This window comes from Carassius carassius, chromosome 6 (genome assembly GCF_963082965.1).
Source record: "Carassius carassius chromosome 6, fCarCar2.1, whole genome shotgun sequence".
In the NCBI taxonomy this organism is placed as follows: Eukaryota; Metazoa; Chordata; class Actinopteri; order Cypriniformes; family Cyprinidae; genus Carassius; species Carassius carassius.
In genome coordinates this window covers 26,914,812-26,935,237 of record NC_081760.1, presented here as the reverse complement: position 1 = coordinate 26,935,237, position 20,426 = coordinate 26,914,812, and the positions used below count along the sequence as shown (strand labels likewise).

Genomic DNA, 20,426 nt, shown 5'->3' with positions numbered 1-20,426 from the left:
AGACTGTAAACTCATTTTGAAATATTATTACAATTAAAATAACTTTTCTATTTAAATATTATTTATTAACATTTATTCCTGTCATGTCAAAGCTGAATTTTCAGCAGCCGTTACTCCAGTCTTCAGCACATAATATATCAGTGTTGAAAACAGTTGTTTTTTGGAAACTGTGATACTGTTTCTTCAAGATTCTTTGTTCAGAAGAACAGGATTTATTTAAAATAATATATATTTAACTAGTACATCTAATTAACTTGCTACTAAATTTTTTTTTTTCTATCTGAAAAATCCGGATTAATTACATTCTCAAAGCATTTGTTGTATAAACCCATTAAAAACTATATTGTTTATAGTAGGTCTGATTAAAAAAAGAAAAAAGAAAAGAAAAGAAAAGCCTGCATGCAGTCACAAGGACAGCAAAGCAAAGTTTTTTTTTAGCCTTTTTCTATTCACATCTGGCCCCTATCAGAGGCCTGTTGATTCCACAGGGGGTTTCTGGGGCCCAAGATATGATGTTATGTAGCAAGGTCAGGATATGAGTCAGTGACATATATGAACATGAACACAACTTTAAAGGTAGTTGTCTGCCCACAGTTCTTGGAAGTTTTTGGATTCAGAAAGTTTTTAAAGATTTTCAGATACTAAAAAGTAAAGCAGTTTTGTTAAAATGTAAGAAAAAAATAATTGTCATATGTACATACATATATTTCATACGTGTGTGTGTGTGTGTGTGTGTGTATCTCAAGATGAATTTTAGCCCAGAAATTTCACATTTTAAACATTTAGTGAAAAATTTAGTGACATTTAAAGAAATTTTATTGCAATTTACAAACATTTAAATATATTTCTGTTTTAAAAATAATAAAAACACATCAGTGACCCATATGCAGGCATCAGCAAAACCCTGTGGCTATTGGAGAGAATGTGCAGCCCCTTCAGTTTAGTGAGCTCCAGCTGTTCAGACAGACACACATCAGTTCCCAAACCAAATGTCTGAGCATCCCTCCCAACTCTGACTCCTATTCAATACACACACCAAACATACATACAAGAAAGTCACAGGAATGCTCCGTTGACCAACCACACAAACACATGCACTCTCCTTCAACATAATTACAAAGGTCACCTGACCTTTCTTTTCCTCTCCATGATTGCTTTGTCCGATTGATCTCAACAGTGATTCTCATAGTGTCTGCAGTATATAGGGCACTGAAGGGAATGTCTGGAAGAACATACAGAGGTCAGTGACCCACTCTGTGCTGTCAACTGCAGAGAGAAAGTCCACAGATATAAAACGGTTTTACATCATTGCCTTGTACAGAATATAAATATGAGAAGGGTAAAGTTGTCCTGTGAGACCAACAAGTCAGACCTCTGATGTCTTGTTATAAGACATTTCTAGGTCAAAGCCAGATCTTTCAAGGTTTTTTTTTTTTTTTTTTTTTAATGCTAAAACTGAAATCTGATATATGTGATATCTTGTACAATGACACCCAACACCAACAGACCATCCAAAGGTCACCTGACCTCTGAAATGTGCTCAGATTACTAACAAATATTAATAACATGGTTTGCCAGTTGTTCCTGAAAAAAAAAATGTAAAAAAATAAAATAAAATACATTGCTAATTTGTCCTATATCAGGAGTCAAGGATTCCTGAATTCTGCTACGCATAACTTGGAAATTTGCTTTAATTCCCTTTCTGATCTCTTGCTTTGATCATTGTCGCCTAAAGTACAATATTTAACTCAATGTAAAATATGGGTAAAATATGGGGAAAAGTGGCCCTTGATCAGAACAAGAGAATGTTTCTCAGGTGTATTATTTATTTTCTTCTAACACCACCAAACAGAAAATAATCACAGTGACCCATATGTTTAGTTTCACAAACATGCCCCGGAACACAGAGACAAGTCCAAAACTTGTGCCTCTGGTTGAGCCTATGCTGTAAACAGGATGCTCAAACAAACAAACAGAGGCACAAAGTTTATATACATAATGGAAAAAAACATTTGGAAGTTTTAGATTGTGAAATCCCAGTTACTTACATAATCGTGTCATAACCCAACTGGTCAGGAGGGAAATTCTAAATAAACTTCATACACTCAAGATTTATTTCTCTATTTTGGAGCATGTTCTAAAGAATAGAACAATAAAAAATACATGGCATTATTATTAATACACAAAGATATCATCCAGTCATTACACACTTTTACTTTATCTGATATTCAAGTGAATGCTCAACTATTGTTTGACAATGGACTGATGCTGCGTTCAGGACCGAGTGCAATACAGAAAACTGACTTCAGAGGGCGCCATGAACTAATTTACCATTGGGTTGACCATAGACAGTAAAAGAAAGGGTCTTACTTGGGTAGCAGTGCCATCTAGAGGACAAGACACTTATCAAGTTCAGAATCAGAATCCCAAAAAAGCATTCACTCACCCTCAGTCTTTTTTGTTTTTTTTAGTGGAACCCTTCACACAGCTCTTTCTTTTGTTACAAAATTAACAAATTGACAAAATTATATTTTTATTATTAATAATAATTATAATAAACACCTTTGTGTGAGAAACAAACATAAATTTAAGAGTTTTTCAGTGAAAATCTGTTACTTCTGAAAATTCTCAATCAAATATGGTGCCACATGTGGCACTAATGATTTTTTTTGTCATGCAAAAAAAAAAAAAAAAAACCGATGACTGATAAAAAGTTTCCATCCGATTTATTCGAAATACAGGTGCTACCATAACCCTACGGTGTTAGGCAAGACTTTTAAAGAATCAGTTTTGGTCTGTTTGTCAGAAAGTCTTCGTCACACTAATTTTGGAACAAAATGAGTAAAAAATGACAGAAATTGTATTCCTTTAAAATAAGTTTCTCTGGACTGTGATCAAATTGACATTGTCGATTCGGTTTTGCAGAATGTTAGATGTATCCTTCATCCTGAAATGGGACAGAAAAAAATTTATTGATGTGCAGTCCTGTGTCTAATTGACCATTTTTTCTTTATCACACACAAATCACTACCCTTTCTAAAATATTTATCTAAAAATAACACTTACATGTAAACTATTCTGTCCAGCCTTTCTTTAAAATTCTAAGAAACAGAATGAAAAAATATATATATAGCAGTTAGTAAACTTGTCTTGAAAATTTGATGGATGGATGGATGGATGGTCACCTGGGGAGCTGTCGGAGGAGAACTGGCTGAAGTGTGTCCATTATCACTGATGTCAGATGGTGGATGAATCACAGTAGAAATTGTAGATACTTTAACACAGATACAAATGGAAAACTCTAACAATTTTAGATTTAAGGAATGTATAGTTTCTTTAAATTATTTCAATTTTAAAGTTAAAATGTTGCCAAGTACCTGTGTCCTCTTTGAATCTACCATTGTTTGTACTGAGGACACCACCTCCTAAAGTTAGACCCTATAGAAGTAGAGAAAACTGTTTTGTAAGCACCATAAATCAAATTAACTCATCTTATATTCACTACTTCTGCAATGTCAACTTGTCATTTTAAATCAAATCCTAAAATAGAATGCTCATGAACACAAACATTCTCTTTGCTGAACACATCAGTTGCTGTATAATGGCATTTGGCCTGTTTAAAGAAAGAAAGTGTTTGCAGTCTTCCTAAAATACTGCATTTTCCAAATGAATTTCCCATTTTTGAAACGAACACATGTGAGAGCTTTGCTAGTGCATGTGTAACTGCGCTGGAGAATGTCACTGCTTTTCATCACGTAATGTTTCATCATCAAAGTGAGTTTTGGGAGAAAGCAGCATTATCCTACAATAGCAATAGAAATTTAAATTTTAAGTTCCTAACCTCCAAACAGATGTAAAACTCCTGTACCTGTGCTGAGGTCAGTGCCAGCCTGGTCTCCAGCAGAAGCACACGACTCTCCAAGTTCTCCCACTGGCTGCTTTCAATGATAATCTTGCCGGCAAAGCTTTTCTCCAGAGCATGAATCCTGTGTTCCATTAGGGCCAGTCGCTGCTCCAGTCTGCCAACACTCTCCAGAAGACTTGCTTCTACACCCCTCAGCCGGCTCTCTAAAACCCACTCCTAACAAGACAGCCTGTGCATTAGATTGGATTGAACAAATTCAGAACTTTGCAGAGGATTCTTAGTTCTAGGAACTGGCATTTTGAGTAACTGTGTAGGTGAGATCTCTAACACATTAAAATGAGCAAAAATGATTCCCCAAAAACATTTAGGGTGAAAAATAATAATTTATATTTAATCTAATTTATATTTTGTTTTAAATCAAAACCATTGTCACCAACAATGGTTCTCGTAGTGTTTCACACTTTCTTTCAACCATAAATGCAGAGTACTTTGACTAGTTGATTCTCATGCACCTCCCTCTGTGTAAATGTGTTGCAGGTTGCACATTCTCACAATGGAATCTGCAGGCTGAGACAAGTCCTTTTCTGTTTCCTCATCCTGCTGTGGATGCTCTTCTGAGGAGCATCTGATCGGAGCTGGTACTGAGCTGCTGCCAAGATGCCTTTCTACCAGTGGCTGCTTCTGAGGTACCTAAGAGGGACAGAAACAACATCAATAATAATATTAAATATTATTATTATAATAAATATTATTATAATCAAATCAAATCATGTCTATTGTCCGAAACATGAACACTTACTGTCAGGGCTGTTAACCCCAGTGAGTTACTCTCAGCAGAAGGGATCTCATTTTTACTGCAGCTCTTGAACTGAGGCCTTCTCTTTGCCTTACTGACATGCTGTTAAAAAAATAAAATAAAATAAACAATGTTTCTACTAATATAATATAATATAATATAATATAATATAATATAATAAGCTTAGAATTATTTTCCAATTACATTATGGCCAATAACCAATACATTTCTGATATTATATTATAATATAATTATATCTAAATAGATTAAAAATAACACACACACAAAAACTAAAATAAATCATATCAATTAAATTAAATTAATAAATAATAATAGATAATATCAAATATACATACAAATGTTTAAATATTGGCCGATAATTGAAACAGTACCAAATCTCTATATAAGAAAACCTGCATGGGTAAATCTTTGGAATACCTTGCTTTCTTTAGTGAGTTCTTTGTGTTTGTTGAGAACAAGGCCAATGATATCACAGAGAATGAGGACTTTCCTTTCAGCAAAGCCAAACTGAAGGAACTGCTGTTTGGTCAACAGTGGCTTGTAGCTGAAAACCTCCCGCAAGACCTACATTTTAAGAGATTTTCACATGAAAATGCAGATCCAACAAATAAAAGAAATATTACTATGTGTACGCTTTATTGTTTAAAAGGAAATGCTCCCCTAAGTGGATTAAAATCACAACCACAACAAAAATTGGATTTGTAGAGTTTCTGGTTCAGGAGGTACTCCAGAGGAGCCACCAAGACTAATCTCAGGGACACACCTGATGTAAACAGTGAGCTGTAGCACAAAGGGAAAATGAAGAATGGAAAAATATGACAAAACTGCTAAACACCACTTTCCTGCTAAATGCCACCAATGTCCTCAAGGTAATATGATGGGACCACTTATTCCCCCCAGAATATTTCATGCGAGCTGCACATTATCCTGGGATGAAGGCCAGATTTCTTTTAGAACTGCATAAAAGGTCAATGAACAGAAGGAAGTGCTGAAAGACAGAGCAGCGCTTCAGTCCCACGGCTAAAGGTACAGAATCGGCTTTGAGTTAAACTGAGATCAGACGACTTGGACCAACATGAAGGCCTGCCCCCTTTTTTTGTTCTCTCACTGCAGGAGAGAGACGCGAGCAGACAAATGTAATTACTCAAGACTTATTGGAGAAGAGCTGCCAGTTGAACATCTGAATGCTTTGCTGGAGAATAGGTCTACAGATGCTCTGAATCACAGAGCTTTGGAGAGCCCTGCATTTCTGATGTGGGGGTAAAACCCTCCCAGATCAGGGACAGTGCCAATAAATAAGGCTATTAGGACAGGCAGCACAAAGCCTGGCTTTGTGAATTTCATTACATGTGAAATTGCTTTCTCAAAAAGAAATCCACCTCATTAAAGGCAGAGTGAAAAACAATATCAACAACTTGTTCAAAGTTCTATATTGTTTGACCTCGTTAAATGAACTTTCCGTCCTCAAGAATGAGACAAAGCAACTGCAACCACTTTGAAGTATTTAAAACAACCAATTCCTTTAAACCACCAGCTCTGGGGGGGGGGGGGGGGGTATTTTGAAACGTAAAAAAAAAAAAGATATTTTGAAACGTTTTCCTGTGTTTCTTTTTGTCAATGGACAGAAAAACAACATTTGGTTTGGTAACAACATTCTTTGAAATTCGTTCTTTTGCATTCTGCAGAAAAGAAGGAAATAAAAAAAAGGAAATGCATAAACAAATAAATTCATTTTCCTTTTTGGGAGAATCTTGTGTTCAAATATTTAAGTTCAGTTAAAAAGCTATATGTACAATATATGCATAATACATAAGATACATAACAAAAAATATAATATATGGTTAATGCAATTCACCTTGTAAACATTCTCAATGAATCGTAAATCATTCATTCCGGTTAGTTCCACGCCATAATCAACCAGGTGCTCTGTGAGTGAGGGGGAAAAGGACGTGAAGGCAAAGCTCACAACAGGAAGACAAGCTGATGGATCTCCCACAGCCAGTCTGGAAGAGTAAAACACAACATCAAATTATGAAGCACTGGTACTGACAAACCTCTCATTAAAAAGTGTCACAAAATCAACACCACATAAAGGTTTTAAATCAAATATAACATTTATTTATTTATTACATGGCAGTACAAAATAATAGCCCTAAATTGTGTGCAAGCTATTTTGAGTGTGGTGCTGGAGACAAATTAAGTCATCTTTCTGGACCGTCTCCAGCACATAGAAGCCAAATGGATCTGTCTTTTTCCAGAAGCATGGTTATTTTTGATGGATCTCACATCAAAACCTCTTCACTGAGCATCTGATGTGCAGCTTGGGATCCTGGTGGCGAAACGGAGCTGTTTTTTGTAAAGCCTGTTTACAAAATATCTCAGCACTGGAGAGGCTCCGGACAAATCTGCAACTTTCCAAACTTCAAAACCAAGTATGGGACATGAAACACTGGCAGAGTCCCATTTTGGATGTTTATACGAGTCAAGATGTTTAAAACCTAGGCCAAAAAAATTGGGGGAGGAATTGGGGGCATGAATTGTCCTGTGAAGTGATGGATTTTTTTTTTATCTGCTCAAATTATAGGATTTATCCCTGTGGTCAAATTTTAGTTGACGGGGTACTATTTAATTGAGGTTCATGGAAAAAAATAGAGGCTTAATCCTGCTTTAAACGGCAAAGATATACAAGGTAAACAAACATTTTGAATTTAATTTACTATATTATGCACCCTCTTGTCAAGCATGTTTGCAAGTACGCAGCAGAATTATATTTTGGACCACTGTCAAAGATCCTGTGCAGAGGCCCAGACTCTCATCCAGTGGTCTCTAACCCTGCTCCTGAAGGGCTACCATCCGACAGATTTCAGCTCCAACCCCAATCAAACACACCTGAACTGGCTAATCAAGGTGTTCAGGGCTACTTGATAATTACAGACAGGTGTGTTGGAGCAGGGTTGGAACTGAAGTCTGCAGGACGTTAGCTCTCCAGGAGCAGGGTTGGAGATCCCTGCTCTAATCAGTGGAGCTCAAATCATTAATTCTGCTAAACTGATGCTGTGTGACCCAATACATGACATGGCTATAAGAACAACACCATATCACACTTTTTTTTCACCATTTCTCCAATGAAGAGCTCAGCCTGTCTCTTTGACAGCTGATCAAGCACTTGGATCTCCCCCAGCTAACACTTCCTCTTCCTTTTCAATACTTCCTTTTACTGCCCTTTGTTTAATTACCTTTTACAGCGTTAACATGAATGCTGCGCAAGAATTAATATTTATAAAATGCTCACTCTGCTAATGTTTTTGTCATTTTTACACAGGTATGATCTGACTCATGCCCATGTGGATGAATTTGGAAAATGTCTTGCACGGAATGATCACCTGAACAGCAGAACTGTATTACAGATTAATCCAGTTATAGATGAATTTCTACATTAATAAATATATATTAAAAAAATAGAACAAAAAAGGACAATTTCAAAGTTCATGTAATTATGTATATTGTGTGTGGATATACTGTATTATATATATATATATATATATATATATATATATATATATATATATATATATTTATTTATTTATTTATTATGGACTGACATCTCCATATATAGTTCCACGGAAAATAGTAAGTTATATTCTAGATTCCAGAAACATCGAGTTAAGTAAATAAAGAGAGAATTGTTATTTTTGGTTACTCTTTCTTTAACATGCATCATATTTCATACCTTTGATAATCCACTTCTCTGGGATACTTCAGAGAACGGAGAGACGCTTCCAGCTTTCTCAGACAACCCTTCAGATCACCAGTGCTCATCTCTGTCATGGCCAGGACGGATTTAATCAGGAATTGCATTTTTATGAATAAGTTTAACTGCATAAGTTACCGCTGTCAATTTACCATTCATTGACCACACAATGTAAAAAGATCTTGGCATGTTGTTTTAACAAGTAACGTAACTTAAATCTTGATTAACGTTATTATATTTCGTAACCTGATTAGCGATTGTAATATATTAACAGCTTTGTGTCTTACCGATAGTTGAATTTTCTAGTAATCCAGAGTTGTTCCTCGCGTTTGTTTTTACCGCTGAAATATTCAGGTTTGTTGTGATTGGTTTCTACGCACCAGAGACGAACAGAGACGGTCCAACCAGTGTTTCACTTCAACACATTCACGCCTTCGATTCATTCTTTTAAACATTTTCCATTACAGTCAATAGGGTTTTTTGTTAACCGTTAAGCACTTTTTAAATAAATACATTAGTAAATAAATCATTTCATGAAATTGCCATTACCAAATTTGTAATATATATATATTACAAATATATATATATAGCAGAATAATTTGAGAAACACGGTGGAAAAAAAAAACTTCAATCGAAAGTGCCTGTTGTATGTACCTGTGTTACATTTACTCTGAGAGATTTGCGTCACTTCCACCAATAACAAGAGACGTCAGAGTCTGGCCAGAGTGGACGAGGAGGAGCAAGGAGCTGATGAATGATCGTGTCACAGGATCAGCAGCGCAGCGGTGGAGCTGTCGAGATGGCTGTCCTAGGCTCCTGTTGAAGGACTGTGATCATTTCATCCGTGGGACAGTGGCAGATCAGCAAGTCATTTCGTCGCGGCGGCGGTAGAAGTATTTCTATACACCGAGGTAGGTGGTGCTGCTTTGCGCGTTTGACGCTGCAAAAATAAAAACAGAAGAGTTTCACGCGTCATTTTGCGCAACGTCCAATCAGAGTTCGGGTTTGTGTGTCAAATTGGAATTTCAACCAATTGTTTTAGAGCGAGGCGGGACTTTGTGCTTCAGCCAAACATGATGAAAAACCTTTGCTTAGAAAAGAAAAGCTGTAGAAAACCTCGATTTGAATGTCAGTCATAACATTCTCAATATTAATAGAGTGAAACCCTAAATAACATGTATTTGATTAATATATAACGTGTCAGAGCTTAAGTTTATATGTTGTACACCTATGTAATATGTCAGGTGAGTTCTCCTTTGTTAGGGCTAAAATCTGAAAGGCTACTGATATGCAAATAAACACAGAAATTTAGGTCAGGGTACTTTTGAAGTACTTTTTGCTTAATCAACTAATAATGTATTTTTCAGATAGTGTAAAAATGACTTTGTTCTTGTCATTGTATTGTCAGAATGTACAGTAAATAGAGCACCACAAACAGAACATGCATGGTGCTGCTAGACCTGTTTACTTTCACTTTTAATAAAAACACAAGAGTTATATAAACTAATCCACCATGTCTTGCAAAAAAAAAAAGATGTTAAATATATAACTTTATATAACTATTATATTAACTTTGATTTTTTTTTTTTTTAGCCGCTCCTGTCTTTAGAAAAAGCAGAGGAAAATAGTTTGTAAGAGTTCATTGACCTTGTTCAGATTTCTGGTCCATGTTTTAAGCAGGTCTAAGAATGCCTAAGCTCCTCATACTGAATGCCAAATAGCAGGTGCAGTGACATTACATCAGTTCTCAGCAAGTATATGTCAAATTCATATAAGTAAGGCTGCCATATTAGAGGCTCTGCGACAAGGAGAGCAACCAGAGAGCATTCAATAGGTCGTTAAAGACAAGAATAACAAGGCCTCTCATAAATAGAGACATGTTTTAGAGAGGAAGGCCCTTGGAGGGAGTCAGACAGGGCCACATAAATAGGCTTAATGCGTATCTCCACGAGAGGATTAGTGCTACTGCAGTGAAGATAAAGCTGCCATCAGGGGTTTTATTTCCCAGCTAACTACTGCACACTAGCACTAAAAACTGTTTCCTAGAGGCTGTTTTGCTCTGATTGGATAAGGATTCAGAGACCTAACCGAAATGATCTAAACCAAGAATAAAGTGCAGAGAGCTTGAGGCCTCTGGATTACTCTGGTTTATTTAATAGGAACAGAAGTCAGACAGATAAAAGGCTTTAGACACAAAGCTTTTCCTTAATAATATATAAAAATCACATCATATACAAGTGTTATCAGCAAAACATGAAATAAATGCAGGATTGCCTGTCCATATCAAATGTCTCAAGTTGCTGAGATTACGTCAGCTTCTGCTGCTTAATGTATATGAAATCAAAAACAGAAACTGATCTGCTGAATTTTGCACTAATTTACTGATCTGCAGTTTCTGCACAGAAACTGGCAAAGCTGAATTTTCAGCATCATTACTCCAGTCTTTAGTGTCACATGTTCCTTCAGAAATAATTGTAATATACTGATACTAATACTAATATACTTCTCTAGAAACATTACTTATTATTATCAATGTTGAAAACAGTTTTTGTAGATTTTTTCAAAACTGTCATCCATTACCAATCCACAGTTTGGGGTAAGAAAAAAAAGGACACATTAAACTGTTTAAAAGTGACAGTAAAGGCATTTATATTATAGCATTCAACTTGATTATAATAACAACCATTAATAATTGAGCACCAATAACTGACAATGATCGAACACCTAATCATCATATTAGAATGATTTCTGAAGGATCATTTGACACTAATGACTGGAGCAATGCCTGTTGAAAATTAAGCATTTCCATCACAGAAAACTTCAAATGTATTAAAAAAAACAATATAAAAAAACTGTTATTTTAAATTGTAATAATTTTTCACAATATTACAGTTTTTCCTTTTATTTTTTATCAAATAAATGCAGCCTTGATGAGCAAAAGAGACTACTTTCAAAAACAGTAACAAATTCTCACTTCCAGTTCCAAACTTTTGACCAGTAGTGTAAATGCTGCTTTAAATACACAAACTACTATTTAAATGCATCGAGGCCTGAAGACGTATATGTACAGTACAGACCAAAAGTTTGGAAACATTATTATTTTTAATGTTTTTGAAAGACGTTTCTTCTGCTCATCAAGCCTGCATTTATTTGATCAAAAATACAGAAAAAAGATGTAATATTGTGATATATTATTACAATTTAAAATAATTGTTTTTAAATTTATTATACTTTAAATTATCATTTATTTCTGTGATGCAAAGCTGAATTTTTTTAGGATCATTATCACATGATCCTTTAGAAATCATTCTAATATGATGATTCATTATCAAAGTTGGAAACAGTTCTGCTGCTTAATATTTTTTCAGAACATGTGACACTTTTTTAGGATACTTTGATGAATAAAAAGTAAAAAAAAAAATTAAAAAAAGAAGAAGCTATGTACTTAAAATATAAATATTTTGTAATAACAATATACACTACTGGTCAGCAATTTGGGGTCAGTAATTTTTTTTTTCTTTTTTTTAATAAAATCAATACTTTTATTCAGCAAGGATGTGTTAAATTGATAAAAAGTGATAGTAAAGAAAATATATTATTAGAATATATATTATTAATTTTTTTTTTTTATATAAATGCAGTTCTTTTTAACCTTTTATTCATGAAATATATTAGACAGCAGAACTGTTTCCAACACTCATAATAAATCAGAATATTAAAATGATTTCTAAATGATCATGTGATAGACTGGATGTTACACGTGACACTGAAGGCTGGAGTAATGATGCTGAAAATACAGCTTTGCATCACAGAACTAAATTATTTTTTAAAGTATATTCAAATAGAAAACTATTATTTTAAGTTGTAATAATATTTCACAATATTACTGTTTTTTTCTGTGTTTTTGATCAAATAAATGCAGGCTTGATGAGCAGAAGAAACTTCTTTCAAAAACATTAAAAATAGTAATGTTTCCAAACTTTTGGTCTGTACTGTATGTATTGAATTTTCACTCATATGCAAAATTTTTCAGATCTGCAGATGGGTCAGGGTCTGTGGAGGGTGGCGAGGAACCAGCAGCTGCAGCAGCAGTACAGTGAACAGTGCTTCCTCCAGCAGGACAGAGAGCGGGGCCGGAGGATGGGGCCCCCACTGGCTGACCCCCTGCAGCAGCGTCGCACACCACAGTGCCAGGTGTCCAGCACCGACATCAGCCACCTGCTGCGCGTCCGCAAGGGCAAAGAGGAGCAGGGCTTCATCGATCTTGAGATGCTGCCTCCCGAACTCAGCATCACCATCCTCTCCTACCTAAATGCTACCGACCTGTGCCTGGCCTCCTGTGTGTGGCAGGACTTGGGCAATGATGAGTACCTGTGGCAGGGGTTAGTGATGTGTTTAGCTTCCACATATTTCAAATATTTTCTCAATTATAATGGAAGGAGAACTGTATAAGGGAGGCAATAGACAAATAAACTACAACAAAAGTGTGGAATAATTAATTAATTCATTTTTCAAATGTTTTTGATAGAAAGTTTTTATGCTCACCAAGGCTGCAATTAAAAAGGGATTTAATAAGGATTTATTTAATTAATACAGTAAAACAGTAATAATGCAAAATATTATTTCAAATTAAATAAATGTATTCTATTTTAATATTTGTCAAATATTGATTAATATTTTATTGAAATAGGGATATTTTCAGTGTCACATGATCCTTCAGAAATGATCCCAATATGCTGATTTGCTGCTTAATTGTCTATTATTGGTGCACTGTTGTTAATAATTACTTTTGTTAATTATATTATATGCTGCTTAATATTTTTCTGGAAATCATGATGCATTCACGCAGTGATGATTTTTCAAGATTCCTTGATGCATATAAAAAAAATGAACAGCATTTATTTGAAATAGTAATTTTTTGAAGCATTATATTGTTTATATTATGTTTATATTTTCACTTATAAATAATAAAACCATTATTATTATGATTATATATTTTGTTTAAATCTAACTTAACCCAAAATTTGTAATGTATCATAGTTTACACAATTTTTTTTTATTTATTTTATTTATTTATTTATTGACCATAAAAAAAAAAAATAATTAAATATATTTTTCCACTTATGAAGAAAGTTTTTTATATTTTGCCATTTCTCCAATTCATGTTCTTGTTTTTCTTTGTCTGCCCTCTAGCCTGTGCAAGTCCACTTGGGGTCACTGTTCCATATACAACCGAAGGCTTCCATCTGGATTTTCATATAGAAAACTCTACATGGAGTTAGATGAAGGAAGTCTAACCTTCAACGCCAACCCGCAAGAGGTACAAAAAATACAAGCTTTTGTTCTGTCTTTCCACAATAATGTCTTCTTAATCAGAGGCCAAACCATTTCATGTTTAAATGGGCAAGAAACAGAGAAATGATCATAGCCGCAATATGCTTTGGAAATACAATTCTGACCAGCTATGTATGATTAATATGACTTAATATGATCAAGTTTCCTTCTCCACCCTGTAAATTCCCACATAACCCAGAAATGTTCATACTGCAGACTAAATATATTATTTTTACAAGCTCACGTAGAATGAATAATGGTGCATGACATAGGCTTTTTGACCACAACCCGGATTAAAACTAAATATATGGCTTTTCTCTCATGCAAGCTGCTCTAAAAACATCATTTCTGTTCAAAGATGCATTTGAATGTCTCGACTCCCCCTCGCTTGTGTCTTAGGTTAGATTAGCAAAGCTTTAGCTGTCCACTTAAAGGACATGCGATAGCCTTTCTCCGGACTAAACTGCGGTGTCTGGTAAAAAGCGTTCCCCCTCCTTCTCTTTTTCCTCCTAATGCCCTCACCCTGTTTTATGTGGGCTCTTTTATTCAGGGTGTCAGTTACTTCATGTCCAGAGGTATTCTTGTGGACCACCCGAAGGAAATTGCCAAGTTTATATTCTATACCAGAATGCTGAACTGGAAGATGCTGCAGATTTATCTTGATGAACGGTTCGTTTATTGTTTTTTTTGTTTTTTTTAATATATATATATATATATTGTTCATGTATTTTATTAATGTAGAAGAATTGCAGTTTTATAACTTAGACCAAGCTATGTACATCAATACCATGAACCTTGGTTATATTTGGAGGAAAACAAATAAGGGCACAGTTAATTCATATATTTATACACACACAAATTTACGTTATAAATAATACTGTACAGCTGATAATAACTACAAACATCTAGATTCAAATTTAGTATTTTTTTCTGCTGCTGATAATAATTCAAATGTAAAACTGCTGTGTTTGCAGGCGAGATGTCTTGGATGAGCTTGTCACACTTCATAACTTTAGTAACCAGTTCCTCCCTAATGCACTGAGAGACTTCTTTAGACACATTCATGCCCCGGAGGAGAGGGGCGAGTACCTGGAGACCCTCATCACTAAGTTTTCTCATCGTTTCTGTGCCTGCAACCCCACTCTGGTGCAGGAAGTGGGCTTAAGTCCTGGTAAGTGAAGTACTACAGAGTGATCTTGTGTGTAACTGTGACATCAAGATCACTGTGATTTGTTTTGCTGATCATCCGGTGTCTCAGCAGGTCACAGGTGACGTACACTGGTTATTACCTGGAGCAAAAATTAAAGCTGAAATACTGGTTCTAGTATTGGTCCATACAAATCAGTTTGCAGGATTTGTATTGTCATGTATTGATTTGTCAAACATATTTTAACAATCGGTAGATCTATCTGCATGATCTTGTCTTTGTATAAGCAACATGTGAGAAATCCTTGTACTGACACTGTCATTTTTTTCTAAAGCTGAGCTAAGCCTGCTGGCTTAAAGTGTTAACAAATGAGAGCCCAACTCTGAGTCCAACCAGTCAGAGTTATCTTCTGCAATAACATTTGACCTGTAGTGCATGTGTGCTACTGTACAAGCTGGAAGATTTATTATAAATTACTGACAGAACTCACTCTTCCATCCTTTTTTTTTTTTTTAATCTTTACTGATAGTAACGTTAAAGCTTTAAACCGACATCTGTAGGTATGACGGAAAGAGAATTTTGGATAGTTCTCAGAAGTATGCAGAGCAGGGACCTCATATATAAAATGCATGTACAATCAGATTTGATATTAAGTTAAATGGATTTCATCCTGTGTCAAACATGAGGAGAAAATTAGGATTTATAAATGCGAAAACTCAAGTGAAAATGTTATAATGTTATGTGTACAGCAACTAAAGAGCATGTGTACAAACCTTTTGCACTATATACCAGTAAATTAAATAATCCAACATTGTCTGTTAAAATATAAAGATAAATAGACAATCTTTTATTTCAGTTAATGTTTCTTTTTTCTTATTCTTTTTTTTTACGGTTTTAGTATAGTACTGTAGTTAACACACCTCTCTCTTCTGTTTTTTGTAGATGCAGTGTACGTTCTGTGCTATTCCCTCATTCTTCTCTCCATCGATCTGACCAGCCCTCACGTAAAGAACAAGATGTCCAAGAGGGAGTTTATCCGAAACACACGGCGGGCTGCTCAGAACATCAGCGAGGACTTTGTAGGGCACCTCTATGACAACATCTATCTGATCGGCCATGTGGCGGCCTAGGCACTACAGCGCTTGACATGTTAGAGAGAGACTGCTGGCACGTAAAACTTCAGCGACTGCACTAGGAAGGATTCTGCTTCAAGCTGGAAGAAACACTGTCAGAACTCTGCAGGTCATTTTAAACTGAAGTCTTGTGAGTGAAGCCCTTGATATGATGTGCTGCATTGCACAGGAGCGGAGGACCACCACAATGTGAAGAATCAGCAGAGCAAGTCATTTGTTAGCAGGCTAGCAATGATAGCGACAAGGTTTATCTACCACAAAGCGCTTAAACCTGCAAAACCATGTAGCTACATGAAGATATATGAGATAAGCTATGACATCAGTTAAAGCTGAATGTAGAATTGATGTGGCTTGCATCATATTTACAAAGACAACTTTTTTTTTTCTCATCATTTGGAAACCTCTCGTGCTTATCAAATGAATGTCAGCTTTTTTTGCCATATCTACAAAATTCAGGCAAGTCTAAGACATTCTTTCTACAGTCACTGTGATATTAAAGAATTGACAAACTAAAACACCACACTTACAATATTGATTATGAACAAACACATTTTTTATTTTAATTCTGTGTCTACTTTCTTGTTTTAGGAGGCTTTGTGTCTGTGCATTGTCACATGTCTCATCTTCGTTGAGAAGATTGAAATCCTGTGAGACATATGCACTGAATTTTTATTATGTATAATTCAGAGGTTTGGTACCTTTTTTGGTCCTCTTCCTTTCTACCGTTTTTTGACATTCTTTTTTGTGTTGTTGTTCATCACATTCTGTTAGAACATTTTCCAATCATATTAATGATATACACATACTTCATATTCAAGCAAATTTAATCAGCGATCGGTTTCATCTGAACATCTAAGTATGTTCGAGACAAGCCTTTTCTATTTCTCAAATAATTCATTGGACATCATGTCTTTTAGTTGAAAATTTACTCTCAGCTCATAAATGTGGGTATTTTTTTCTCTTATTCAGACTTACTACAATTGGGTGCCAATAGTGATGATAAAATACTAAATATATACACAATAATAGTAAAATTATTATTATTCACACACACTGCATAGTTTAATTTAATGTTGGACATTTTATTTGCACATAATGTATATATTTAAGTTAGAGATTTATAAACATTATATTTAATTTTGGAGTATTTTAACTAAGAGCTGTGGTCTTTCCCTTAAGTAAAAGAGTAAATTCTCTCCTTTTGCACTTTTTTTTTTTTTTTTGAATACTTACAATGTCACAATACTATGAATACCTAACCACTCAGAAAACTGCTGCCGCATTTATTTGTGAAATGTTATGGCAACAACAACATAATTCTGACAATTATTATTCAGTAGGCTACTGAATTAACTGTAATTTTTATAACAGATTACAGCTCATCTGCCCCTATAATTGGGTTATCCAGCATATGCAATTCTATTTAAACAATTCTGCTAAACTGTAGTTAAATTTCAGAAAGGATTTGTTTAATATGATAACACTGGATTAACGCACTTATAGACTGTATTAAAAAATAAAATAAAACTTTGAAAATCACTCTTTGCATAGTAGCCTAACTTCTTCATTGTGTCCACCGATCCTTAGCATAAAAAAAGCATGTTTAAATTAAATACGATATTCATTTTCACTGATTGGGGGGAAAAATAGCCTAATAATATTCACGTGTTGAACAACCTATAGATTATGCTTTTAACTTATGTTAGGAAGGTTCTTTCGTCAATTTAATTAATAAAAAAAATTACGCGACTACATTAATTCAAACAACCTATATTCGGCCATTTCTTCTTAGAAATTAGCAGACATTTACTGGACAGACAAACCTATTACCGCATTGAATGTAATTGTTTTATATATATATATTTCCATTGGCAATTTAGCTTTGGAAAGACATCACAAGACAAGCCTATCGTTTTCCTGTTCATTTGAAGCAAAAGAGTATGTGATTATAAGATAATTTACTTGATTCACACTAAGATTTAAGCATGAATACAAGAACCTGATATATTTAATTGAAAAGACTGCACTGTGAAGTATGGGGCGAGTTTTCATGCGTTTTAAATTTGCAGTTACGATTAGGAGAACTAGAATAGCCTAGTTGTTGTTTAAAATAACAGCAAAAAAGAAAAACTGTGGGCCTTTTTATTATTATTTTTTTAAATGTATTTATTTGAGCTAAAACGTTTAGTAAATCGCACATAAATTATCTTTCAGAAATAAACCTACTCTGACAAACAGTGTAAAAAAGTGATAACCTCCGGTTTCCCCTTACTTCTAATGAAACAATCTAGGACGTGTGATTCGTTTTATTACTTTGCCCGACCTCGAATAAGTCATCATCAACAAGTTAAATAGTGAAAACAATAAAAGTTTTATTTAATCAAAGCACACTTATTTTTGCAATATATAGCATGCCCATATTTTTTCGTTTATTTCCATGGATTTATCAAGGGCTTGTCGTTACAATGTTGTTTATCTGTGGGGACGTTATGTTTCTCAGGTCTAATGGCATAGTTGTGGCTATAATTTGGCATGATTGATGAAGTCCTTGCCTTCGCTATGACTGCATTTCATCAATACAACTGGCTGAACAACAGCGCGAGCCTCTCTGACGCCTGACCTCGCGTCTGGTCACCCACCTGACACCGCGCGGAAAATACAAAGACCTCGAGATCTCGACACTGCTGCGATGACGGAGAAATGGTAACAGCAGCCTTCTAAAACTATTTGAATCAAATCAATAATAATAACTATATAACTATTTTATTATTTTATTTTAAATATAAAAAAGACAGAAATAGGCTATAATGAAATCTAAATATGTTATTAAGTAAACTAGACATTGGAGAATTAGCCTATTATAGCAAAAACTTAATACCTAAAGCAGGAGCTGATCTGAAATATTTTGGAAATGCTGCTTTTCCTGGGAATTTTCCTTTTGAGTATTTTAATAGCCTGTTGTTTCTCTCACGCAGTCTCTCACGTCGACATGAATGTCAAGCAGATGCTTACGTATGATGCTCAAAAAAAGAGAACCAGAATTACCAACCGGTCTCTGCTTTTATAGCAAATGTTTTGAGTAATTGGGTTTTTGGTTTTAGTTTAATAACAACGTTTATTGTCGGGCATGGAAAAGGCTAGCTCGACCTAGAATACATCTGTTGTTTTAAAGTCGATATATATTTTTTTCTTTTTTGAAAGACAGGGCCATTGATGCAGATCCAAAGGAGACAATGCCACAAGGAGTTTCCCACCCTCTCTCTTTCTCTTTAGTTTTGTGCCCTGAATTACCCTGGATATCGTCTAAATTTGTTTCGAATAAATTAATTTGATTTTCAAACAGTCTTGTGGATATTCTGCATTCTTTATGATAGTTCTCCAGCTACACCTGTGTGAACTTTGAAACAATCCTATATGTAAAGTACGTCAATTCAAATATTGATATTGGGTAGCCTATAGCTCTGTGTGCTGACGGCAGGTTATTTAGGCTGGCCCTCTTTCGAAGTGTCTTCATCTATAATGCGGCTATAACCCAGACCCCGTGCTTGAGGAGTGCCCGTTTCCATAATTGTTTCCTGCAAACCACCCCAACCATCACCCGGCGACCACCACCTCAACGCAATGTAGTTTATGTACTAAATAATCAAAAATTTGATTAGAGTGACTGATTATTTAGGTTGATTGACTTCCTCAGTCATATATCATTGTGGAGGCAATGCGATAAATTACTTTATTTATAAAGGTTACCAGTCAAAACTATTTGCTGGTCTGTTGGCTGGTTTCACTTTCAAAAAGACAAGCTTAGCGAGGCTGTTTAGCCAGTTGTTTGGCCAGGATCTGAGACCAGTTTAATCCAGCTAAAGCCAGCAAACTACCTTAGGCTGGTTTAAGATGATTTTTGTTTTGTTTGCAGCAGAGTGGGGACGCTTTTAAAACGAATAAGAATTTAATATAGGTCTATACTGTCTATCTGCTTTAGCTTATTAATATTCCCTACCCCATGTTTTCACATTTGGATGCAGGAATTTTAACCAGTTTGAAATCAACTGTGGTGCTGATGATGGACACGCCTGCAACTGCAGCATTTCCTTTTGCATGAAAGATGATTTAAATGAAGCTTGCTATGCAGACTCTACTTCTGTATCACAAATAGCATCGTTTTCAAATTAAATAAACAGTGTTGCAAAAACGAATTATTAATGCAAAATTTGCATAATGTAGTGATTACATTTTAACAATTTGTGAAAAGCATTTGTGACTGAGCATAAGAATATTGGGAACTTGAGGCAAATAAACGTGACAGAACTTCATTAAACTTTATATCATATGCGCAGGGCATTAAAGTAACGTGTTCTTTTGTTAAAAATTCTTCTTATTTT

The 20,426-nt window shown here is 34.9% G+C and overlaps 2 protein-coding genes across 6 annotated transcripts; one reads left to right on the top strand and one right to left on the bottom strand.

Moving 5' to 3' along the window:
* Positions 1 to 2,709: 2,709 nt before the first annotated feature.
* Positions 2,710 to 8,822, bottom strand: LOC132141952 (centrosomal protein of 44 kDa-like). 5 transcript variants are annotated; one of them, XM_059551595.1, is made up of 11 exons: positions 8,721 to 8,822; positions 8,413 to 8,503; positions 6,538 to 6,685; positions 5,100 to 5,246; positions 4,665 to 4,763; positions 4,418 to 4,555; positions 3,869 to 4,081; positions 3,378 to 3,438; positions 3,186 to 3,301; positions 3,067 to 3,101; positions 2,710 to 2,947 (listed from the first exon to the last, which is right to left on the bottom strand). In XM_059551595.1, exons 2-11 carry the CDS (start codon positions 8,499 to 8,501, stop codon positions 2,869 to 2,871), a joined length of 1,125 nt encoding a protein of 374 aa, XP_059407578.1. In that variant the 5' UTR covers positions 8,502 to 8,503; positions 8,721 to 8,822; the 3' UTR covers positions 2,710 to 2,868. The 5 variants fall into 5 exon arrangements, with proteins under 5 accessions (XP_059407578.1, XP_059407581.1, XP_059407580.1 ...); XM_059551598.1 differs by lacking the exons at positions 8,413 to 8,503; positions 8,721 to 8,822 and adding an exon at positions 7,412 to 7,565; XM_059551597.1 differs by lacking the exons at positions 8,413 to 8,503; positions 8,721 to 8,822 and adding an exon at positions 7,382 to 7,530.
* Positions 8,823 to 9,133: 311 nt separating this feature from the next.
* Positions 9,134 to 17,586, top strand: LOC132142559 (F-box only protein 8-like). Its single transcript, XM_059552514.1, has 6 exons — positions 9,134 to 9,344; positions 12,467 to 12,815; positions 13,627 to 13,753; positions 14,318 to 14,436; positions 14,742 to 14,938; positions 15,857 to 17,586. The coding sequence occupies exons 2-6, from the start codon at positions 12,475 to 12,477 to the stop codon at positions 16,042 to 16,044; spliced, it is 972 nt and encodes a 323-aa protein (XP_059408497.1). The 5' UTR covers positions 9,134 to 9,344; positions 12,467 to 12,474; the 3' UTR covers positions 16,045 to 17,586.
* Positions 17,587 to 20,426: the final 2,840 nt, after the last annotated feature.

Bases quoted from the DNA above. Each gene is read 5' to 3' on its own strand.
- LOC132141952 (XM_059551595.1), bottom strand. From the start codon at position 8,501: ATGAGCACTGGTGATCTGAAGGGTTGTCTGAGAAAGCTGGAAGCGTCT. The intron at 4,082-4,417 runs GTGAGAATGTGC...CTGTCTTGTTAG, and splicing joins CTCAGCCTGCAGATTCCATT to GAGTGGGTTTTAGAGAGCCG. The intron at 3,302-3,377 runs GTACTTGGCAAC...TAAAATTGTTAG, and splicing joins TAGATTCAAAGAGGACACAG to AGTTTTCCATTTGTATCTGT.
- LOC132142559 (XM_059552514.1), top strand. From the start codon at position 12,475: ATGGGTCAGGGTCTGTGGAGGGTGGCGAGGAACCAGCAGCTGCAGCAG. The intron at 14,437-14,741 runs GTTCGTTTATTG...CTGTGTTTGCAG, and splicing joins CAGATTTATCTTGATGAACG to GCGAGATGTCTTGGATGAGC. The intron at 14,939-15,856 runs GTAAGTGAAGTA...TGTTTTTTGTAG, and splicing joins GGAAGTGGGCTTAAGTCCTG to ATGCAGTGTACGTTCTGTGC.